Source organism: Dama dama, chromosome 2 (genome assembly GCF_033118175.1).
Source record: "Dama dama isolate Ldn47 chromosome 2, ASM3311817v1, whole genome shotgun sequence".
NCBI lineage: Eukaryota > Metazoa > Chordata > Mammalia > Artiodactyla > Cervidae > Dama > Dama dama.
This window is the reverse complement of record NC_083682.1, coordinates 37,640,517-37,665,743: the sequence shown is the minus strand read 5'-3', so window position 1 is coordinate 37,665,743 and position 25,227 is coordinate 37,640,517. Positions and strand designations below refer to the sequence as shown.

The 25,227-nt window shown below is 44.3% G+C and overlaps 2 protein-coding genes across 4 annotated transcripts in view; one reads left to right on the top strand and one right to left on the bottom strand.

Moving 5' to 3' along the window:
* RAB30 (RAB30, member RAS oncogene family) overlaps positions 1–25,227 on the top strand; it is a 93,244-nt gene that overhangs the window by 35,751 nt on the left and 32,266 nt on the right. The gene's annotated exons all lie outside the window — the stretch shown is intronic.
* Positions 16,118–16,597, bottom strand: LOC133067398 (N-acetyllactosaminide alpha-1,3-galactosyltransferase-like). Its single transcript, XM_061158489.1, has one exon. The coding sequence runs from the start codon at positions 16,494–16,496 to the stop codon at positions 16,197–16,199; it is 300 nt and encodes a 99-aa protein (XP_061014472.1). The 5' UTR covers positions 16,497–16,597; the 3' UTR covers positions 16,118–16,196.

The window sequence follows — 25,227 nt, the reverse complement described above, 5'->3', positions numbered from 1 at the left end:
GGAGAAGGAAACGGCAACCCACTCCAGTATCTTTGCCTGGGGAATCACATGGACAGAAGCACTTCGTGGCCTACAGTCAATGTCCATGGGGTTGCAAAGACTCAGACACGACTGAGCAACTAATAATGCTCCTACTGTAGCTAATTAACAATGTTGTGATGGTTGCAGGTGCATAGTGAAGGGACTCAGCCATACATACACATGTGTCCATTCTCCCCCAAACTCCCCTCCCATCCAGGCTGCTGCATAACATTGAGCGGAGTTCCCTGTGCTATATAGTAGGACCTTGTTGGTTATCCATTTTAAATAGAGCAGTGTGTACATGTTGATCACAAATTCTGTAACTATTCCTTCTCCCTGTCTTTCCACCCTGATAACCATAAGTTTGTTCTCTAAACCTGCCTTTCACTGTACTCTTCAAACTCATCGTTCTAGGTGGATTGCTCACAAAAAAGAATTCGTACGAAACCTGTCATACATACCAAAGAATGCTTTAAATAAATATTTACAGGTAAAGAACAATAAAGTGAAAATTGTGTATCCACCATCCAGTTTATCGAGTTGAACATCACTGATACCTGAGAAGCTGCTTGTGTACCCTCTGTCCCAAAATCATGTTTGTATTTTTAAACTATACACTGTTTAGTTTTTTAAAATAAAGGAGCAAGCACAAATCCAGCAAACTTTGTTTAAAAAGGGCAACACCGCTGTTAGATCTAAAAATAAACTGAATGAACTCAGGTTCATAGTCTGGCATTAGCTTCCCTGAGGGTTATACAAGGTCTTGATGGGAAGGTCAGTGGGCAGGGTTGGGAGTGACTCCTAGGAAATAGAAGGCTGACCCCTACTGGGGCATCTAATGGGGCTTCGTGTGGGTCAGACATCGGACATCTGGCAGGATATGGTCACAAAGAATGGTCTGCCATGTCTTTTCTACTTCTGATTTCTCTGTGGCCTACCTCCAGTTCTCAGCAAGTAGGTCAAAGCAAAACTGTTCTGTGGGAAGCAATGAATGCCCTCAGCTAACTCAGATGGACAGCGTGGAAGGGATGAGCAGGTACTTCACCAGCTCATGGTGGAGGCCAGTATTGCCAGAAAAAGTCTGGGTCAGCTTTACAAAATCACTCTTTGTCAGGTTAAAGAGCAAATGCAGTAACACCTGTAGAATAGTCTTACCTTAAAGTTGACCTCTAAATCAATCAGGCCTCTAGAGCTAACTTTTTTTTTCAAATTTACTAATGCACTTTAAAATAATAATAACAAATTGAATCATTTCTTAACATGAGTAAAAATGATATTTTCCAAAACAAAAAGGAATTAGCAAGAATACTTTGTTTACATTTTTGCAAATTTCCTTTTTTCTTCCAGTATTATTAAGATATAACTGACATTCAGCCCTGTGTAGGTTTAATGGACACAACATAATGATTTGATTTACATTCACCATGAAGTGATTATCATCATAAGTCTCATGAATATCCATCATCGCATATAAATATAACATTAAAGAAAAAGAAAAAGAACTTTTCTCTTGTGATGAGAACTCTTAGGATTTACTCTCTTCTAGCTAACTTTGGTTTATTAGAAAGAGAGGAGAGAGGATGACAAATTATACTCCAAGGAAGCAAACAGATGAATTCAGAGTGTTGGACAATTGACTTGGCTTCTGTACCAAGTCAAGAGCATGAAAAAATAATATGAATTAAAAATCAGAACCAAATGTATGTATGAACCCTATTTTGATTCAGAGAGTCTGTGGGTTAGTTGGCTACGACTGTCGTAACAAAATATCACAGACTGGCTAGCTTAAACAACAGAAATTTATTTTCTCACAGTCTGGCAGTTGGAGGCCCAAGATCCAGGTACCAGCGGTTAATTTCCTACGCGACCTCTCCCCCTGGCTGGCCATGGCCACCCTGTTCCTGCCTCTTCACATGGCGGTCCCTTGCACACACGTGGCTCTGGTTTCTCTCCGTATGTTTTAATCTCCTTTCCTCTTCTTCTTCTCCTTATCTCCCTCCTCCTCCTTCTAATTTATTTTATTGATACGTGGTTGTTTTATAGTGCAGTGTTAATTTCTGCCATACAGTGAAGTGATTCAGTTATACATATACATGTTCTTTTTCATATTCTTTTCCATCAATCTCCTTTCTTCTTTTAAGGACTTCAGTCAGGTTGAAATAGGGCCCACCCTCAAGGCCTTATTTTAACTCAGTTACCTCCCCAATTACAGTCACATTCTGAGGTATATCAGAGCATAAGGATTCAACATATACAGTTTTTTTTTTTTTTTGAGGGCAATACAATTGAGCCTGTAACAGCCTAATTTAAAAAAGGCATTTTTGAGATGCAGGGGATATTTTGTTATGGACCGATATCAAGGGAGTATCGTTATTTTTTCTAGGTGCCTTAATAGTAATGTGGTGTTAAAAAAATGGGTAGTGTAGAGATGGATTCTGAAATATACAGAAGTGAAATGATATGATGCGGAATCGGTTTTAGAATACTTCAAGAAAAAATAGAAAGCAAGAAGATTGATTAACTAATAGGCCAAAGTGTGGATAATTATTGAATCTGGGTGATTGGGTGTCAGGGACTTACTTTTGAGTATGTTTGAAAGTTGTATAATCATAATTTTAAGTACTTGGGTCAACAGAAGCAAAGAGAGTTTGATGGCCGTGGGGTTGTTGGTTATGACTGTCCTCAACATGTTTACCACTTGGGTTGTACTTCTCTAGTCTGGCTGGCTTCTTCATGTGGTAATCTTGGGATTCTCTGTTGCCTGTCTCGACTAGTTCCTCTGTTTCTTGAATACAGCTTGGTGAAGGTCATCCTGCATGAGCTTCTTAAGAAAAGGTTCATTGGAATGTGAATTTCTGAGATCTTAAATACCTAAAAAGTCTTTGTTCTGTTCTCATACTTGATCAATAGTTTGGGTTCTTAGATTTCATTCTAAGTTGGAAATAGTTTTCCTTCAGAATTTTTAAGTCATTGCTCCATCATCATCTTGTTTTTATTGATGCTGTTGAGAATTACTATACTGATTTCATTGTTCTCTTTTTTTCTGTTTTTCTCTTTCTCGGAAATTTCTCTTGTTCAGATATTGAACCCCTGTATTGGGTCTCTGGAATATTGGTTCTCTGGAATATTGTTACAAATATTCTCCCTCCTTTTCTCCATATTTTTGTTTTTGTGTGTTTGCTGTGGTCTGTATCTTCATTAGAGGCTTTCCCAATATGTTACTGTGAATGTGATCTTTGGCTGTGTTGCTTCTGATTAAGGGCAGGGCAGGGGAATTAAAAGAGAGCTCTCAAGACCTTGACATTATGGTAAATGAATAAATGAAAGAAACCACTCACAAAGTACTACATGGTATATGGTTTCATTTTAACGAAATGTCCAGAATAAGCAAATTCACAGAGACAGAAAATAGATCAGTAGTTGCCTGGGGCTGGAGAATGGGGTGAATGTTAATGGGCATAGCATTTACTTTGGGGTGATGAAAATATTCTGAAATTGATTGTGATGATGGTTGTACAACTGTGTGTATATACTAAACACCAGTGAATTGTACACTTCAAAAAACTGAATTGATCAGGATGGGCGTACACATGTGCACCCATGGCTGATTGATGTCAATGTATGGCAAAAACTACCACATTATTGTAAAGTAATTAGCTTCCAATTAAAATAAATAAATTAATTTAAAAAATGGAATTGAGTTACATCTTAATAAAGCTTAATATTATAGCTTAATAAACCACCCCAGTGGTGATGGTTATACTACTAAACACCATTTAATTATACACTTTTTAAAAGGGTGAACTGAGTTGTGAGTTATATCTTAATAAAACTGTCCAAAAAAAAAAAAAGCTGTCAGGAAATTGAATATGAGATGGAGATCATTAACTCTGAGCCTCCCTGTCGCTTGATCTGGGAGGGCTGTCTCCTGGGAGCCTCTGGAGCAGCATCTTCTGGTTTTCCTTCTGCCCTGGTCACCAGGAGGAGTCTTTCATCCTCTTGCAGAGCGTGGGCCACCTGACAACATTATGGCAGTCAGCGGGAGAGAGCATATGAAAGCCTCTCCTCTTACACTTCGCCTTCAGTAGATACAGCGCCCTGACGTTTTCTGTTCCCCTTCAGTTGTGCTACGCCAGAGACACTCTTGCTTTTTACTATGGAAAATTTCAAAGATTGACAGAAGTGGAGGGAATAGTGCAGTAAACCTCCATGTTCCCACTATCTAGGTTCACAAATGGTCCCTTCGTGATTATTTTCCTTTCATCTCTATCCCCCACCCCCTTCCTTAGACTATTTTACAGCAAATACTAGACATTTCTATTCTATGCTTTCTAGAGACGGTACTGTGCTATGCCTAGTTGCTCAGTTGTGTCCGATTCTTTGCGACTCCATGGACCGTAGCCCGCCAGGCTCCTCTGTCCATGGGGATTCTCCAGGCAAGAATACTGGAGTGGGTGGCCGGGCCCTCCTCCTGGGGATCTTCTCAACCCAGGGATCAAACCCAGCTCTCCTGCATTGCAGGCAGATTCTTTACCATCTGAGCCACCAGGGAAGCCCTCTGTTCAGTTCAGTTCAGTTGCTCAGTTGTGTCCGACCCTCTGTGACCCCATGGACTGCAGCATGCCAGGCCTCCCTGTCCATCACCAACCCCTGGAGCTTGCTCAAACTCATGTGCATCGAGTCAGTGATGCCATCCAACCATCTCATCCTCTGTCATCCCCTTCTCCTCCCACCTTGAATCTTTCCCAGCAAAGACCCAGCATCAGGGTCTTTTCCAGCTCTTCGCATCAGGTGGCCAAAGTATTGGAGTTTCAGCAGCAACATCAGTCCTTCCAATGAATATTCAGGACTGATTTCCTTTAAGATTGACTGGTTGGATCCCCTTGCAGTCCAAGGGACTCTCAAGAGTCTTCTCCAACACCACAGTTCAAAAGCATCAATTCTTTGGTGCTCAGCCTTCTTTATGGTCCAACTCTCACATCCATACATGACTACTGGGAAAAACCATCACTTTGACTAGATGGACCTTTGTTGGCAAAGTAATGAGCTTTTTAATATGCTGTCTAGGTTGGTCATAGCTTTTCTTCTGAGGAGCAAGCGTCTTTTTATTTCGTGGCTACAGTCACCATCTGCAGTGATTTTGGAACTCCAAAAAATAAAGTCTCTCTCCGTTTTCATTGTTTTCCCATTTATTTGCCATGAAGTGATGGGACTGGATGCCAAGATCGTAGTTTTCTGAATGTTGAGCTTTAAGCCAACTTTTTCACTCTTCTCTTTCACTTTCACTAAGAGCCTCTTTAGTTCTTCTTTGCTTCTTGCCATAGGAGAGGTGTCATCTGCATATCTGAAGTTACTGATATCTCTCCCAGCAATCTTGATTCCAGCTTGTGCTTCATCCAGCCCAGCATTTCTCATGATGTACTCTGCATGTAAGTTAAATAAGCAGAGTGACAATATACAGTCTTGTCATACTCCTTTCCCAGTTTGGAACCATGTTGTCCCATGTCCAGTTCTAACTGTTGCTTCTTGACCTGCATACATGTTTCTCAGGAGGCAGGTCAGATGGTCTGGTATTCCCATCTCTTGAAGAATTTTCCACAGTTTGTTGTGATCCACACAGTCAAAGGCTTTGGCGTAGTCAATAAAGCAGAGGTAGATGTTTTTTTGGAATTCTCTTTCTTTTTCGATGATCCAACAGATGTTGGCAATTTGATCTCTGGTTCCTCTGCCTTTCCTAAATTCAGCTTGAATATCTGGAAGTTCATGGTTCACATACTGTTGAAGCCTGTGTTGGAGAATTTTGAGCATTACTTTGCTAGTGTGTAAGATGAATGCAATTGTGCGGTAGTTTGAACATTCTTTAGTATTGCCTTTCCTAGGGATTGGAATGATAACTGACCTTTTCTAGTCCTGTGGCCACTGCTGAGTTTTCCAAATTTGCTGGCATATTGAGTGCAGCACTTTCACAGCATCATCTTTTAGGATTTGAAATAGCTCAACTGGAATTCCATCACCTCCACTAGCTTTGTTTGTAGTGAAGATTCCTAAGGCCCACTTGACTTTGCATTACAGGATGTCTGGCTCTAAGTGAGTGATCACACCATCTGGTTATCTAGGTCATGAAGATCTTTTTTGTATAGTTCTTCTGTGTATTCTTGCCACCTCTTCTTAATATCTTCTGCTTCTGTTAGGTCCATACCATTTCTGTCCTTAGTTGTGCCCATCTTTGCATGAACTGTTCCCTTAGTATCTCTAATTTTCTTGAAGAGATCTCTAGTCTTTCTCATTCTATTGTTTTCCTCTATTTCTTTGCATTGATCACTGAGGAAGGCCTTCTTATCTCTCCGTGCAATTCTTTGGAACCCTGCATTCAAATGGGTATATCTTTCCTTTTCTCCTTTGCCTTTCACTTCTCTTCTTTTCTCGCTATTTGTAAGGCCTCCTCAGACAGCCATTTTGCCTTTTTGCAGTTCTTTTTCTTGGAGAGAAAGAGGAGACAAAGCATCCTGAATTCTGTCAGTAATGGGGTTGTTGAGGGCTCTAACCTCTTTTCAAACTGCTTTTACTGTGCTCCTTACTTTAGCATCCTGTTCCCCGGGTCGAGGTCCCCTGCAGGAGGGCATGGCAACCCACTCCAGTATTCTTGCCTGGAGCATTCCATGGGCAGAGGAGCCTGGCAGGCATCAGTCCATGGGGTCGCAGAGTCAGACATGACTGAGCGACTAAATACTTTCTTTTCAGGAGCACCCAGTACGGCTAGTCTTGGGCCTGGTAAGGATTCTGTGGTTTAAATCTGTTGAATTCTCAGCTTTCCTTGCATCTGATTTAAGATTCAGATTTCTTGAGTCTGCTACGTCTGTTACTACTTATTCATTGTATCCCAAGCTTCCCAAATTTGACATCATCATCTTCTCTCCACGTTCCCTGTCCTGACTCTTTTTCTGGCTGTGGTAGGTCTTCATTGCTGTGTGCACGCTTTTTCTAGTTGTAGCACGTGGGGGCTTCTCTAGTTGTAGCTTAGTTGCCCCACAGCGTATGGGATCTTTGTTCCCCGACCAGGTATCAAAACCACATCCCCTGCAATGGAAGGTGGATTCTTAACCACTGGGCCACCAGAGAAGTTCCCTGCATGCTTTTGTTATTAAGAAAAAAGCAGGAGTTGGTGAAGGTAGAGGCATCTGTTCAGTATGCCAGCCTGTCAGAAAGATCAACTGCTTTTTTTCCCCCCTTTTTTTTGCTCTGTCCAACCCAATTCTACTCAAACTGGAACCCTCTTTTATTTATTTATAGATGATCAATCTATTTGCCTGGAAAACCCCTTTCCAATCTTCCAAGAACGAAGAGGAATGTCCTTGTTTTAACACGCCTCTCTTCCAACCTTAAGGCCAGGCAACGTTACGGAGTCCCTGCATTATACCTTGCTGGCATTTTGTCCTCACCTCTTATTCCGGCATTGTTTGCCTGCGCTCCGAGTGCCGCGTTGCTATTTGTTTTCATCTTCCATGCTGGCCTGGGAAGTAGGACCTGAGATGCGGACTAGATCGTGTTTTCCTCTGTACCATGAGCACAATGTCTGGTTCCCAGGAAACACGTGTTAACCCCCAGCCTGGGTCATGGAGCACTGTGCTTCCAGGGTGGGGACAGGGAGTGGACAGTGACCCTCTCCTTCTTGCCTGTTACAGGCATGACTGTTTGCTAAATATTAAGGAGTAGAACATGTTGTTGGCTTGTCATTGTGCAATGTTGCTCCCTTTGCTTTCAAGTCTGGTGTTTTTTAGCCAGCCAGTAAGTCAGAGAGGGTGGGAGGGCCGCTCTAAGGGCGTAAACATCCTACTAAAGAAGGAAGGGACTCACTCACAGACGCTGCATTTCCCTCCCTTGAGAATAAGGTTTGTAGTCTCCACCCCCCCACACCCCCCCAACTAGGGAAGGGAGGCAGTTCATCCTGTCTTGATGCTCTGCAGGGGCTTCCATTGTCTTTTCCTTTGGATGTGATGCCAGGAGGATTTTTTTAAATTGATGATTATTATTAAAAAAAAAATTTGGTTTTAGGATATTATTTCTGAGAGGCCCTGTTAAAAATGCAAATATATAACTTTGAAAGGATTTAACGTGTTTCTTTATGTATATATACATATACACGTTTGGCTGTGCCAGGCCTTAGTTGTGGCACATGGGATCTTCCCTCCTCATTGCAACATTCGGGGTTTAGTTGCAGCAAGTAAACCCTTAGTTGCAGCTTGAGGGATCTAGTTCCCTGACCAGGGATCGAACCTATGCCCCCTGCTTGGGAACTCAGAGTCTTAGCTACTATACCACCAGAGAAGTCCCTGACTTCTTGTTTCTTGAAGTGTGATCCTCAAGAAGCTATAAATATCATCCTGGGGTGGGGGAAGGAAATCAAGGACTAGTGGCCAAACAAATGTGGGATGCTAGATTAAACAAAGTTAAATAGGGTCCCTTCAAGACCTGTCAGCGTCTCGCTGCTGTGCCTGTGACTCTGCCAGAGGGGTGTGTAGTAGCAATGTTTCCTGAGTTTATTTTATGTTTTATCTGCAGATCAGGAGCACTTCAGTAATGTGTTTTGTGGAACAAGAGTAATTCTGGAAACAGCCCCTCAGCTTAAGTTTATCCTTTGAGGTCCCCCGGACGTGCCACTTCATCTAAGCTGCCCCTGGAGATTTGTAAACTTTTCCTTCCATGAATTGCCTGACTTGCCTTTTTCTCGTTGTCTCCCTGCCTCTTCTCTACCCATTGTGGTGGTGGTGGTTTAGTTGCCACGTCATGTCCGACTCTTAAGTCGTGTTGCAACCCCATGGACTATGGCCCTCCAGGCTCCTCTGTTCATGGGATTTTCCAGGCAAGAATACTGGAGTGGGTTGCCATTTCCTTCTCCAGGGGATCTTCCTGACCCAGGAATCGAACCCGGGTCTCCTGCATTGCAGGTAGATTCCTTACCGACTGAGCTACAAGTGAGCTACCCACTCCCTCCTTGTCCATATTGTATCACTTTCACTGCATCTGGGACATCCTTGTCTTGCCCAGAGGTACTCAGGACATACTTGCAGTACTGTATTGGTGCTTTGCTGAGTCAGCCTCAGAGTTCAAAGGGCACTGGTAGGAGTGGGAGCCCAAGAGAGGTCCGGGGCTTGGGACCCTCACCGCTCAGGGACAGGGATCGGGGAGAGGACTCAGGGAAGACACGGCACCAGTGTAGGAGCCTGGGCACGGAGGACAGAAAAATAGCAAAATCTGGACAGGCTGAGACTATAAACCAAATGTACTGAAGGCCAGCTCTGTGCCTGACGCCCTGTGGTAGACTCTGTTTGTTATTATGTTTGTTTCTGTTTTTTTTTTTTTTTAAACATTTCTTTTTTTGTTTGGTTGCATCAGGTCTTAGCTGGGGCACGCGGGCTGGTTGTTGCGTTATGCGCAATCTTTCACTGTGGCTCGCAGACTGTTCCGCTCTGGTCTGGGCTTAGTTTCTCCTAGGCAGGTGGGATCTTAGTTCCCTGACCAGGGATTGAGCCCATGTCCTGGATGTGAGGGCGACCTGGTTGTGACATCTGTCACCCCATTGATTGCCAGGGTTGATTCGGCTGATCTGGCTGGCTAGGCGGGTGTCCCCTTCCTCCCTCACCGCTCCATGTGCGTCCCTCCTGAAGCTGCGCGCTCCGTCGAAGAGGACGACCATCCGCTATAGAGGAGGACTGGGCTTCAGTCAAGGGTATACGAGTAGCTGAACACATGTCCTTTGCCTTGGAAGGTGGATTCTTAAGCCCGGGATCACCAGGGAAGTCCCCTAACCATTGAATATTTAAGCTTAATCCTGACCTTTCAAATAGGTGATATTCTTCCCATTTCCTGGATGAAGAAATGGAGCGTCAGCAAGATGAAGCAGACATCAGTGTTTGTGCTGAGGAAACAGAGATGAATAAAGCCCGGTCCTTTCCCTCAGTGAACCCTTGTTTTATGGAATAGGTGGTCCTATAAATAAATAATTATAAACAGTGCAGTGACTACAGTGATTAGCTGTGGTCAGGGTCACATGGGAGAACCCAATGTGTGTATGTGGGGAAGGGGTGGGAGTTGACAAATCCAGAAAGGCTTCCAGGAGAGTGATGCTGGAGCCAGGTGGGCTGAGAGTGTGAGGACAGCAGGGACCAACAAAGCAAAAGCATGGGGGTGAGGAGTATCCCCAAAAATTCATTGCCACTGGAGTATGGCTTGTGAGGTAGGTGAGCAGTGAGGCTGAGGAGCTGTAAGCAGGTTGAAGAGTTTCAGATATGATTTTTGAAAACCATGGAAGCCGCTGCAGGGTTTTTAGCAGTAGAGCAAGCACGTTGTGGATACATAGCCAGGTAGTAGGTGGTAGGTAGTATTATTCCCATTGTCTGTGAGGGAAGCCAGGCTCAGAAAGAGACTTGCCTAAGCTCACTCAGCTTATCAGAGGTGAAGCAGAGCCACAATTTCAACTCAAACCCAATCTGGGATCTTTCCATGACTAAGCTGCCTCTCAAAGTAACAATGGCCAATCATCACACTGAATTTCCTACCGAAAAGTACTCTCACTCTGATATTGGAATCAGAGAATAGTGTTAAGACTTAATATGATAAAAAAAAGTTTGAGTCCTTTTTTTTTCTCTCTACTTACTTATTTTTAAAGAAACACTGGATAAAGTAAGGAGATAAAGTATGCTTTATAATAAAACCCATTTTACTTCTGATAAAAGTTCTTATAAAAACTTTATAAAAAGTTCTTATAAAAGAACTGCTAAGAGTTTTCCAGAAGTTTTAGCTTCTAATACATTTAAAATTTTCACTTCTAATACATTTAGTCTTATGATGGATGAAGGTAGTGAAAATTTATCAGTGTAAAATGTCATTCTTTATTTTTCCTTTTTATTTTTTATTATTTTATTTTGTTATTTCAACTTTTTATTTTATATTTGAGTATAGCGGATTAATAATGTGATAATTTTGGGTGCATAGCAAAGTGACCCAGTCAGTTCAGTTCAGTTCAGTTGCCCAGTCGGTCCAACTCTGCGACCCCATGGACTGCAGCACGCCAGGCCTGCCTGTCCATCACCAACTCCCAAAGCTTACTCAAACTCATGTCCATTGAGTTGGTGATGTCATCCAACCATCTCATCCTCTGTTGTCCCCTTCTCCTGCCTTCAATCTTTCCCAGCATCAGGGTCTTTTCTAGTGAGTCAGTTTTTTAAATCAGGTGGCCGAAGCATTGGAGTTTCAGCTTCAGCATCAGTCCAGTGAATTTTCAGGACTGATTTCCTTTAGGATGGACTGGTTGGCTCTCCTTGCAATCCAAGGGACTCTCAAGAGTCTTCTCCAACACCACAGCTCAAAAGCATCAATTCTTCAGCGCTCAGCTTTCTTTATAGTCCAACTCTCACATCCGTACATGACCACTGGAAAAACCATAGCTTTGACTAGGCGGACCTTTGTTGGCAAAGTAATGTCTCATACATATATATGTATCACTTTTTTTGAGCATAAGCCCACCTGTTTTCCTTGGTTGGCCCTTATAATAAACCTTTTCTGATCAGAAAAAAAAAAAGGCTTAATGTGATCAAGAGCTATATTTACGTGGTACTGGTACTTAAATGGCAACCCACTTCAGTATTCTTGCCTGGAGAATCCCATGGACAGAGTATTCTGGTGGGCTACAGTCCATGGGGTCGCAAAGAGTCGGACATGACTGAGCGACTTCACTCACTCACTCACTCAGTACTTAGTGCTATAAAGGTTCAGAGAAGGAGGGAGCAGGGAGGATATCATGGGGAGATGGCATCTGTGTTTCCCTGAAGGAAGAAGTAAACTAGAACAGATGATGCGAAATCAGGTGAGAGAACGATGGGGCTGAAGGGGGTGGGGTTGTGCCTCCACGTGGCAGAGCAGGAGTGGGCGTGGGGAACTGATGACAGGAGGCCACGTCCTGGCACAGCCATAGCCACTGCCTTCCAAAGATCGCTATGTAAAGAGGAAAGAAACAACCATCATATAACTTGATTTCCATCTTCACTTTTGCTAAATATAAATACACAACTGACATTCTTAAAATATTTTTAACTGCCTTATTGCAGTCACTAGAGAGTTTATTTCCTGGCCTGTTCCCCCTTACTCTGCACAGTGATGTATCTTAATGTCCCCATCCCCTCCTCAAAGCCACTCTGTACATAAAAGGACAACAATGAAGATTCTACTGCGGTAGGACCATAGCCAGATGTACACACATAAATGACATTTGAGTGAAAATGCAATCATAGGATTCTGTATGATGAACAGAGCTTGCTTACATAGAAGGGGGTGTGTGTTTGTGTTAATTCTTCCAAGTTAAGATTCCTTCTAAAACTATGCTGATGATATTCAGAGCCTGGAGTTGGAATCTTTTGCAAATGCTACTCTATTATGTTACCGATAATGGTGTGTGGAAAAAAGGATGTATATGTGAATAAAATAGACCCGGGAAAGTATTATAGCTCCCTTCCTATCAATTCTTTTACCTTGGGCACATTATGAACTGTCTTAAGATCAAGTCTTATGGATCTTTGATCTTATAATTATGCCCCTTCTCTCTGCCATCATGAAGTTTACCCATCACTGGATAATTTTCAGTAGCAAATAAATATGCTGTAAGGGGACAACAGAGGATGAGATGATTGGATGGCATCACTGACTCAATGGACATAAATTTGAGTAAACTCTGGGAGTTGGTGATGGACAGGGAGGCCTGGTGTGCTGCAGTCCATGGGGTTGCAAAGAGCTGGACACACCTGAGCGACTGAACTGAAATGAATATTTCTTACCTGAAAACAGCCCTCCCCCTGCAAATTAGAAATGTTTTCTAATTTTGTTTCTCAAATGTTACAAAATAAATTCATTAATTTAAAACTGTTGATCTTATTCCCCTCTTGAGCTATCCTCTAGTTTTTACATTCCCTTTCTCAGTAAAACTTAAAAATTGTCTCTTGTTTTGGCTTTGACTGTTTCCTCTCACTCTCATCTCATCATTCCACAGGGACTGTTCTTGTCTGTGTCATCCAGTGACCTTCATTGTGCCAAGCTGAAGGACACTGCTTTGTTTATGGTCTTAGTTATTCTCTCAGCAGCACATGACAAGGCTGATCTCTCTTTGACACTCCACTTTCCTGGGTCTCTTCATACTTCCCTGGACTCTCTTCAGGTCTCCTTCTCTTGGGACTTCCCTGTGGTCCAGGAGCTAGGACTCTGCTCCCAGTGCAGGGGGCCCGGGTTCGATCCCTGGTCAGGGAACTAGATCCCACATGCTGCAATTAAGAGTTCCCATGCCTCTACGAAAGATCTAAGATCCCATGTGCCACAGCTGAGACCCAGTGAAGCCAAATAAGTAAATATTTTTAAAAACCAAACTCTTAAAAAGAAAATCTCTGTCTTCAACCTCTAAATGATAACGTGCCTCATGTTCTGAAATGGCCCCTTCTCTATTTATTCACCCTCTGTAGATGTCCTGTTTTAATCTGATGGCTTGCCATAACATCCGTTGGCTAATGACCCTCAAATCTGTAGCTTCATCCTCATACTTCCTCTGGAACTCTAGATTCATATCCAGATAGATGTCTAGGCAATGTTGCAAATTTAAGGTGACTGAAAGACAACTCTGGATGTGGTCTAAACTTGTTCTTTCAGTCTTCCCCACCTCAGTAAGTGTTGCTAGTATTCTTTCCAAGTGCTCATGCCAAAATATCTAGGCCTTACTTTTTTTGTTTTTTACTGAGAATATAATTTATTTAATTGTAAATCAGAAATTTTAGTTTTTTAACATTGAACTATTAATAAGATTTTTGAGTTTGTCCATTTGGATTTTGAATTTAAGTGAATTAAAAAAAAATCAAGATCCCTTTGAAAGGAAACATCGTTTCTTTTCTCTGATCTTTGAGGATATGTCATTTCTTTGCTTTCAGACTTAAACCATGAACTCTCCCTACTCCAGAATGGATCCCCCAAAACTTGAATTATAGAGAAGCAAGAGTCCTAACTGACCTTTGATCGCCTTTTTCTTTTACAAGCCCACTTCTTCAGGATTTTTGTTGGTTTTCTTTTGTTTTACTGGGTTGTGAAAAATTTTGGCAAGAACCGAATAGTAGGAGGCACAAAGAAACAGTAGAGAAAATGGAGGTTTCATTTTATCAAAGAAGCTCACAGTGCTGAGCATGAAGCTAGTGCAGTGGCTCTTCAAGTCAATTGCTTGAAAATGGAAAGCAATGACGTAAACTGGAACATAAGCAAAATATAAACATGCCTGCATAAGTAAATGTTGCCCCGTAACCTCCTTTACATTGACTTGCTTAGCTTTAAATAATATATAAGATTTCATAGCTTCTTTTAGAGAAAGGAATTGAATGATGTTCAGTCACAAGGACTGGATCTTCCATTGCCATCCCCTCTACTTTTGATATAAAATCAATTACCCATTTTATTAAACACATCTGGTTGTTATACTTCAGTAGTGCAAGGGGCAAGGGGAAATGAGAGGTTCCTTGATGTCAGCCCTCCAGATTGGGGCTTGATGGGCTGAGGATTAGAGCAGGTGGTAGCAGAATTCACTGATGACTGACTGTCATGAAGTCCAGGTCTGAGAAATGTTACCCCTTGCAAGCCTCTTCAATCCCCTGCAGGTCTTTGTCTCCTCTGACACCATCCCCTTCCTCTGGTCAAGGATCTGAAGACTCAAGTTCCAGAGTCTGGCATACTGAATATGACTTGGCCAAAACAAGAAGCATCTTCTAAGACAACACTGCTCTGGCTGTTGTAATGGTTGAGGAGACTGGAGACTACCCACACTGCCTCCCATTCAGTGCCTGGGTCCATGCCATATTTATGTGGCAACCACATGCCCTGTGCCCCTCAAAGGAGGCACTGCCCCACGGTGATCAGCTCCCTCTCTTTCTACCCTCTGTTTGCTTATTTCATGCCAACTCACAACAACTCATTGCCAACTTACTCTGAGGCTTTGTTCTCACTTCAAGCAGAGCACCCACTGGCTCTTTCAGATTGCCTGTGACTCCCAACATCTCCACCATATCCACTGGGAATCTTGACTAGTCTTGGCACAGAAGCCAAACAATGTCCTGAGAAGGAAAGGACATTGACTAAACCATTTGAGGAGCACCAAGGTAGACTGTGGCCTACTAAGAGTTCTCCTGCTGCAAAAGCAACTCTTGTGTTGCTTCAGACCCAGCAGAGATAGGAAGACACTGCAGTCAAGAGGACAGCCCCTCACAATAATCGTATCTTGTTGTCAAACACTTCCCTTTGCATACTTCTCTCCCGTATGTCAGCTGGCACACATAGTGTTTCTGGCTTTTTCTTTGTCTATGGCAATTTTTTTTTTTGGATCAACTGATAGTGTATCCTCTCCCTGCCTCCCCAACCCAGAATAGATAACAAATCACTGGGAATTTACATCTGATTACCATAGGTTCATTCTCTCATATTACAAGGCTCAAAGTTACAAGGAGAAATACTATGTACTTGCTGTGTTGGTCTTTTGTTAATATTTTTTTAAGTCAAAATTAAGTGTTACTTTTCTGAGGAAGTAGCCAGAATAATACTCTCTCAAATTCAGAAATGTACTGGCACAAAGTCAAAGTTATTTCTAACCACATGATACTCTTTTGTCTGCCAAGATAGCTCGACAAGCTTAATATCTGAAGGCAGGCCTATATGATAATCCCAGCAGTATTCCAGGGATAAGATTTTAGTGGGTTTGTTGAGAAGGAAATACTTGTTTAGATGGCTTTCATCATGCCTTTGGGTTTTTACATCATTTTTCTTGTCCTTGAGAACTCCCTTGAAGCACTCCTGGGTGATGTTCAGGACCTGATTGGGTGCTCCCCCTGAAATGGCCGCGTGGTAATAAAAATCCCCTCAGCCTAAGCGAATGTATGCTGCAGACTCCTTCCACCTCTCGAAGGTGAACTTACGGGGATCTGCCTTGTACCACCAGGCCTGTAGCTTTGCTCACCAACTCGCCCAGGGTCTCCACTCCAGACTTGTCATGGAAGACCTGGTCCATCTCCATGCAAAAGAGGAAGTCAGCCTCATGCCAGATGTGGGCCCCGATGTGCTCCCCAATGGTCTTCACGCACATCGTGAGGATGTCCGGCCAACTCCTTTCAAACACAAGCCTTTGAGATCAAAGGCTTGATCTCAAACACTTCGATGGAGTGCAGAGGACTCAGCTCTATCAAAGGCATCCTGGAGACATCATCCACCATGATGTAAAATATGACTCTGTGGCTAACCATGAAGTGCTTATTAGCAGACTTTAAGAACTCCTCCAAGTAATGCCCAATGTAACTTCCAACAGCAAAAACCATCAGGCCGATGGTAATTTTCTGTTTGGCATAATAATCATCCCAGATGGCTGTGTTGTAAGTGCCTTCCCACACTACAGGCGCCTTCCATTCCGTCATGGTCACAACCTCGGGGCATCTAAGTGGGTTGAATCAGTCCGAGAGATGAAGCTTTCTTTCGTCTTCCTTTCTCTGTTCCTTTTCTTCTTTGTGGTAACCATTGTTAAGCTATTTCGGAAACCACCAACCCTTCTGAATGCCGCTGCCACCAACTTCGGGGTTTTTTTGACGGGTTTATCCAGAACAGAGAGCCTTCTGGGCTGTGGCTGTATTCCCCACACACAACAAGGACAGCTGAGACAACCAGCAAAGACAGAATTACTTTTCCTTTGACATTCATTCTTTTCTCTGCATCGTCTGCTCCTCTCCTCCCAGAGTAAAAGGCAAAACCCACCAAGCTCTATTGAGCTCTGCTCTGCAGGAGGCAAGGCTGGTAGGCAGGGAAGGTCTGGCGCTCCGACTCCGGATGTGCAGAAGCCAGGCGTGCTGGGGGCTGGCAGGCGCCTCTGCCGTGTGCCTGGGCGGGGTGTGCCGGGGTGAGGCGTGGTGGGGCATGGTCGAGGGCGGGGCGTGGCATGGCGTGGCGTGCTGGGGGGCGTGGCGTGCTGGGGCGTGGTCGGGGGCGGGGCGTGCTGGGAGGTGGTGTGGAGTGGCGTGGCAGCATGGCGGGGCGTGGCGGGGCGTGGTGGGGCGGGGCGGGGGCGGGGCTTGGCTCCTCCGCAGGGTGCTCCTCCCTCCTGGGCTGCAGGCAGGGGGTACTGGACAGCCATGGTACGCGCCCTCTCTGCCTGGCCCGCGGCCCTAGGCCTTACTTTTGATTTCTTTCTTCTTCCACCATCATCATCCAGTCCTTCAGCAATTTCTGTCTTCTAGCTCTATCTTCAAAAACATTCCCAAATCTTATCACCTTCCCGCCCTCTTCATTACTAACACCCATTCATCTCTCACCTAGGCTTCCTGCAGTAATCTCCTAACTAGTTGCTTCAACTTGTATCTCGGCCACAAGACCCTACAGTACAAGGACCAGAGAAATCTTTGGAAAAGGTTAAATGGTTTATGTCACATTCCCAACCATCCCTCCCTTTCCAGGTGGCCTCCTGTAGCACTCAGAGTGAAATCCCGCCTCCTGGCCATGACTGAGCTGTGTGTGACCTGCCCCGTGGTCTGCTTCTTGGCAGTTTCTTCTTGACCATGCACCCAGCCTCATTGTTCTATTTTTGGCTCCTTGAACATGCCAAGTACGTTTTTGCTTTAGGTCTCTTTGTACTAATTATTCCTTCAGCCCAAAATGCTCTTCCAGTTTTTTTTGGCTACACTGGGTCTTCGTTAGGGCATGTGGGCTTAGTTGCCCCATGACATGTAGGATCTTAAGACCCCAACCAGGGATTGAACATGTGTCCCCTGCATTGGAAGGCAAATTCTCAACCACTGGCCCACCAGGGAAGTCCCTGTTCTTCCTATCTTCATGTGCTTCACTTTTTCTTATTCTAATCTTATTTTAAATAGAACCAGCCCAGAGAGGCCTTCTCTGACAACTCACTGTAAGATTGCTGTCTGGGGATTTCCTTTGTGGTCCAGTGGTTAAGACTCTGCGCTTTCAATGCAGGGGGTACAATTCCGATATCTGGTAGGTGAATGAAGATCCCATATGCCACATGCTGCAGCCAAATAAAATAAAATTGCTGTCTGGATACACTCTGTCCTTTCCTTTTATTTTTGTTCTCTACTGGCAGTTGCCACTATTTGATACTTTTCTTGTTTATTTATGTATATGCTCCTTTCCCCATTCATTCCTTGCTTTCTTTTCTGTTCAGCTAGGATGTATACTCTGTGAAGGGTGTGGGGAACTTTGTCTGCCTGTTCATCACTGTATCCTGGGCTCCTGGGTCAGTGACTTGCACAGAGAATATGCTCACTAAAAATGTATGGAATGATGAATATGTTTTTCTCATCTATAGAATGCAGAGGGAAATAGTCTCAGAGTTGTTGAGGACTTGCATTATCCAATCTAGATGATGTATTTAAAGTGAATGGTTCTGTGTCTAGCACCTTCTGCTTAATAAATAGAAATGATATTATTTTTAAAGTAGTTGGTTCACTATAGACATTCAGCAAAAATTATTTCTCTTTTCTTGCAGTCTGGGTCCTGTGTAGTATTTTATATTGAAATCAACCTGTAGTCTGAACAAGGTAAAAAAAAATACTTCCCAATCAGCTTTTTTTTTTCCCTAAAGAAAACATTTAAAACCTGCTGTTCAGTGATTAGTCAACATCAGTTAGTTTAGAACCATTATTAATGTCACTTCTCCCTCCCCCTCCTCCAATACACACAGGGACACTGCATTATAATAAGGTTTGGCTTTCCCCTGGGAAATTATCATTTTCTTTCTTCTCTTTGGTTATATGATCTTTGCCAATTAACTCTCCTCAGGATCAAAGTGTTTTGGGGTTTGGTTTCCTTATCTTAGTGTTTAGGTTCTCTGAAAACTATTCCTAGCTTTTGCATGTTCTGATCAACATTTCTTTTGCATTTATTTAATAGCTATTTGCTCAGGATCTCCTGAGTGCCAGGCAGTGGGGATACAGACAGAAATTCATAGGCGCCTCTGTCTTTAAGGTCTAGTGGGGGAAGCAGGATCCCTGAACCGGTGAGGATAATGAAGTATCTATGAAGGGAGTCTCATGGCACACGGTGGAAGTGTAAAGGAGAGAGGGGCCAATTCCCACGGGGGTGGGTGGAGGGGTCCAGAGCTGTATGATTGCTCACCGGCAACAAGGAGAGAATGGCCTCCTGTGAGTAGAGATGTGGAGAGATGAACCTGCCTCAGGGGCCACACTCTGGGAGCTTGGCATGGCTGTGTGATCATCGTGGTAGTGGTAGCTCTAAGGTCATGAGAAATGAAGCCAAAGAGATGAGCAGGGACTGGGTTATGGGTGGCTCTGTGTGCCCTGCTAGGGACTTTGAACTTTCCAACAATGACTTAATAAGGTTTATAAGTACCTAAAAGTTTTTTGTTTTTCTTGGTTACTTTTTATTTTGTATTGGAGTATAGCTAGTTAACAATGTTGTGATAGTTTTGGGCTGACAGTGAAGGGACTCAGACATACACATACACGTATCCATTCCCCCCAAATTCCCCTCCCATTGAGGCTGCCACACAGCATTAAGCAGAGTTCCATGTATAAGCACCTGAGCTTTACCAGATGCCGGGCTCTCTTCTTCTTGCTTTGTTGTATTAAATCTTTTCATCTGTAAAATAACCCCATGAAGTAGGCGCTGTTATTATCCCTATTTACAAATAAAGAAATGTGGGCACCGAGGGAAAGGGGACTTGCCCACAGTCACCCAGCTCTTCAGGGCAGAGACAGGACTCAGACTCGGGCAGTTTGGCTCCTAGGTTTACCTCCTTCACCAGGGCCCTGTCCTTCCTCTCGCAGAGGGCTTGTGTGGGCAGCCGGGATCTCCAAGGAGTTTGAAGTCTGGGAATGGCATGGTCAGATTAGTTCTTTGGAAATATTAAATTAATATTGCAGTGGAGTAGTCGCATTGCATCTTGTCCACGGGTTCGTTTCCAAAAACTTCTAAGGCAAAGAATGCAATGTGACTTTTTACCTTGATATAGCCGGTATCTGAATGAGGTTGGCTGTGTTCACAGTGGCATCTTATGTCTTCATCAGCCCAGCCCAGCCGCTTTCCCCCAGCCTTGTGACAGAGAACAGAGGCTTTGCTAGACACACATGGAAGAGATGGATAGTGTTTGTCTCGAGGGGCCCTGGTGTTTGAAAAGCCCCAAAGTGTCACACTCCTGCAGAAACTGAGCCCATCTATGAGGAAAGCAGGCTCAGCCTCGCCTCCCTGTCTGCAGGCAGCAGAGCCCAGGCGTTGCTTACGTAGCGATCCCTGTTTCTCTTCCTGGAGGGATCCTTGCTGGTGAGGTTGTCAGTTCGGTGTCAAGGAGGTTAAATATGCTGGCTCAAGCAACCAGTTGGATTGGATCGCTTCAAGCTTTTCCTGATTTGAAAACTTAGTCCATTGTTATATCTATTATCTTTTCTTTTTTTAATTTTATTTTTAATTAAAAAATTTTTTATTTAGGCTGTGCTGGGTCTTTGTTGTGGCCCATGGGAGCTTCTGTAGTTAGTTGCAGTGTGAGGGGCTTCTGTCTAATAGCAGAGCATGGGCTCTCGAGCGCATGGGCTCAGTAGTTGTCGTTCACAGGCTTCATTGTCCAGCAGCATATGGGATCTTAGTTCCCCGACCAGGAATCGAACCCATGTCCCTTCACCGGAAACAGGTTTCTTAACCACTGGGCCACCAGGGAAGTCACCCATTATCTTTTCCAAATCTGAGAAAATTCCTTCTAATTTACAACAATGTCAGCTTTAGTAGCACAGCACTCTCCACGCTCCTGGCTTATGGCTATTGATACAGGCCTAAGAAGGCTGAGCACTGAAGAATTGATGTTTTTGAACCATGGTGCTGGAGAAGACTCTTCAGAGTCCCTTGGACAGCCAGGAGATCCAACCAGTCCATCCTAAAGGAAATCAGTCCTGGGTGTTCATTGGAAGGACTGATGTTGAAGCTCCAATATTTTGGCCACCTGATTCGAAGAGATGACTCACTGCAAAAGACCCTGATGCTGTGAAAGATTGAGGGCTGGAGGAAAAGGGGAGACAGAGGATGAGATGGTTGGGTGGTGTCACCGACTCCATGGACATGAGTTTGAGTAAACTCCGGAAGACAGTGGAGGACAGGGAAGCCTGGCGTGCTGCAGTCCATGAGGTTGCAGAGTCAGACACAACTTAGCGACTGAACAACAACAACACAGGCCTAAGAGTCTTCCGCAGGCGTTAGGAACTTTGATCATTCCAGCTGTTCTGCCACCATGGTGTGAAATTGCTGTTTTGTTTGTAGTCAGACATTGTATGAAGTCAGTTCTCCTGACAGTACTCGAAAAAACCCATCGGTATATGTTCCTACAGGTCTTTGTTATGTTCTCCGATTTTAAAAATTGAAATGATTTTTTAAACTACTTTAAAGGAAATCTTGTCATGAGTACAGTGATCAAAACCAAACTAAATCATGTAGTGCTTAGGAAAAACAGACAGGGAGGAACACATCAAAATGTTGGCAGTGTTTGTGTTGCTTTTGGTAATTCCTTTTTCTATGTCTTCTACGTTTTTAAAAAATGTGTCTATAGCATATGCAAAATGTTAAAACTTGTTTAAAAGGTGGGGAGGATGAAACTTAAAAAACAAAAAGCTCCCTGTGATCTCATAAACTAAACGCAATATATGTTCTTGCTTTGGAAATGCCCTTGTTCACATCCATGCTTACTTTTTATAGCTGCAGTCCTGATAAACGCAGCTTTGTGTATTCTTTTAGTTTTGCAGCCTATGTTCGACATTATTTCATATTTCTACATAGTTTTCATAACTGGCATTTCTAATAGCTGCCCTGCATTCCATGGTGTTGATGTTCCATACAACACTGCCGGAGCTGGACAACTGGATTGTTTCCAGTTCTTTTAGGTAAGATGTAATGAGCATTTCTGTTCATATTGCATTTTGAGTTTGCTCCTTAACGTGAATTTCCAGAAGTGAGTTGCCAGCATGGAAAGTATGAATGCAGTTCTGGCTTTTGGTTTGTACCCATAGGAAGATTCTGCTTTCAGAAGCGCTAATTAAGTGTGGATGGTCACTAGCTGATTATGTGTCTAGCTGTTCCATGTCTCCCTTACCAGCATTGAGTCCCTATATTTTCATAAAGCGTATTATTTCTAAATAAGTCGTGTTTATTGAAGAAAGTTTAGAAAAGATATAAATAGATCAAGAAGAAAATAATCTATAATCCCACCACTTAGAGGAAGCATTTTTAAAATGTATTTTCTTCCACGTATATGTTTCATAATGTTACATCATGTGGTTCCATGTAACCATTTCTCCACTGTTGGAAGAGGCTTTACCCGCTCCGTTTTCGTTTTTGGGGACTATTCTAAGTAATACTGGAACGAACTTTCTTTGTGCGCTACTGTGAATAAATCTGTGTGTACATCTTGGAATCATTCCTTAGGGAAAACTCCCAGAAGCAAAATTGCTAGATCAAAGAGCGTGGATGTTGTTAAGGCTTTTGATAAATATTGAAGGCCTGCTAGTGAGGACAGTCGTTCCTTGTTACACTTAACCTGGTTAGACATTGCTGGCTGGGTGAGAGGGGACAAGGGCTGGATCCAGGCTGGTGCAGCAGAGACAAAGGTACAGTGGAGGCGGGTATTCAGGCTACATTTCTTGCTTTCTTCTTTCTTTTTCCATTTTATTTATTTTTGGCTGCACTGCATTGCTTTTGTGCAGGCTTTCTCTAGTTGTGGCGAGCAGGAGGCTACTCTTTGGCTGTGGTGTTTGGGCTTCTCATGGCGTGGCGTCTCTCGGGGAGCACAGACTCTGGGCGCACGGACTTCAGTTGCAGCTGTGAGCTCAGTAGTTGTAGCACAGGCCCGACTTGCTCTGAGGCGTGTGGGATCCTCCCACATTGGGAACCCACGTCCCCTGCACTAGCAGGTAGATTCTTATCTACTGCACCACCAGGGAAGCCCCAGGCTACCTTTCTGACAGCACATGAGCAAGCCTTGGCGACAAATGGCTTGTGGCCTTCTGTGTGTGTGCGTGTGTGTGTGTGTGTGCGCGCGCGCGGGGTAGACTGGAGGAGAATTTTTATCCCATATTCCATGAAGGAATTTGCAAGGATACAGATAAGGGTCTTCCCTGGTGGCGCGGATGGTAAAGAATCCGCCTGCGTTGCAGGAAACCTAGGTTCCATCCCTGGGCCGGGAAGATCCCCTGGAGAAGGGAATGGCACCCACTGCAGTATTCTTGCCTGGAGAATTCCATGAAGGAGCCTGGCGGGCTAAAGCCTATGGGATTGCAAAGAGTCAGACACAACTGGGCAACACACATACAGATAAGATAATTTTTAGGACAGCAAACCTGAGGCCTTCTATAGATGTAAAAGGTTATTGATAGTCACCAAGAAATCTCACCCCACAAGCCTGTTTCAAGGATGAAATCGGCTCATGTGTATAAAGCATCTACACTCTAGACAAATAGGCATTCTTCTGTGTTGACAGGGGACCTGGCAAGGTCTCGGGAGATAAAACTTGGGAGAATTGCTACATTTTATCCTCCTCCATTTGAGTCACAGAGCATGTGGACATTTGCTTCCCCTTTTCCTTTTCTTCTGCTTCCAGTGAGGAGGGAATCTGTTTAACAGCTGAGGGTAGGGTCCAGCCTGGGGTGACAGGGAGGGAGATACCCCCATCCCTGGTCTGCCTTGGGGGGAAGCGCTTGGGGCTGAAGCTCTGACCTCTGGTCGCCTGGCCCAGCCGCACTGAATCTCAGCCGGGGGGAGGAGCCTAAGGATGCTGATAACGAGGCCCTTCCGGCCCAGCCAAACAGGCGCAGGAAAGCTTCTGCGGAGGAAAGATTAGACACACTCCCTGATTTACAGAATGTGGAGAACAGACCTTCCCCGCCTCCCCAGAGCTCTTGGCGGGTGGTATTGTTTATTGTTGGAGGAGGACAACAGAGGGAGCCTGGCAGGCTTGTGCAGGAGCCGGAAACAGCAAGTTGGGTCTGGGAAGGCGTTTTCTTAGATCAGTGCAACAAACATGTTTTTGCAGACAGAAGCTCCCCATCTTGGAAAGGGATTAACGAGTGGAAGGGTATCTTCCTTCTCCCTGGGAGACAAGGGGCATTGTATTCGTGACTCTCCGGCAAGCACCTGTTCTCAGGTGCTGCGGTGCAAACCAAATTAGCTCTGCCTGCCGGGGGAGTGCGCGGGGATCTGGGGCCCAGGTGGGTGGGGGGCGGCCCTCCCCCTCGTCCCCCTCGTCCCCCTCGTCCCCCTTCTCTGCGGGAAGACACATCGGGGCCCAGGGCAGTGACGCCTTCTCACCGCGGCAAGTCAAAGAGCGTTGTTTACTTAAGCAGGATCGTTCCGATGTGGCCTTTGGTGAACTGTTCTCGTGAAATGCCTTTCCTTGGGTTACTTTTCACTTTCCTTATTCCTCTGGATTCCCAAATCCATTTTGTATTTCGGGGAAAGAGGAAAATATGGAAGATAATGTGTACGAAGAATAAAATATCTTACTGTCTTGCCTTTGAAAATAATACTCAGGCCTACTTTTTTTTTTTTATCTTTATTTTTCATGTGTCTCAAAAAATATTCTTGGGACTTCCCTGGTGGTCCAGTGACTGAGACTCTGTGCTTCCAAAGCAGGTGGCCCAGGTTCGGTCCCTGGTCAAGGAACTAAATCCCACGTGCTGCAACTAAACATCCTGCATGCTTCTAAGAAGTCCTGGAGCAGCCCCCCCCTGCCCCCCCCAAAAAAATCTCAGAGGCTGCTTTTTTTTTTTTTCTTTTTCCTCCCTTTTATTGGGTTCATAATACCCCTCCCCAGTTGGAAACGCAAGCAAACCCAGGGCTGCTTTTGACCTCCCTCCCATCCACGGGTCCCTGCCAGCCTCCCTGCTGGTTAGGCCCCAGCCTTGCCCAGTAGCATGTATATTTGCGGACTTTATTTGTCCTGGCAGCAGCTCTGACTTAGAGTCAGGGGACCCAGGTGTCTCTTCTGACTGTCGCTTGCAGGCTGCGCAGCTTGAGGCAAGTCACTCTTCGTCCTTTCAAAGCCCATTTCTGTAACATGGGGAGAAGAAGACAGGTTCCCCCTGCCTGCTCAGGAAGGTTCTGTGTCAGAGCCCAGTGATAGCAGTTTCTGAGCGGCAGTACATGAGC

Coding starts and splice junctions, on each gene's coding strand:
- LOC133067398 (XM_061158489.1), bottom strand. CDS start 16,496: ATGACGGAATGGAAGGCGCCTGTAGTGTGGGAAGGCACTTACAACACA.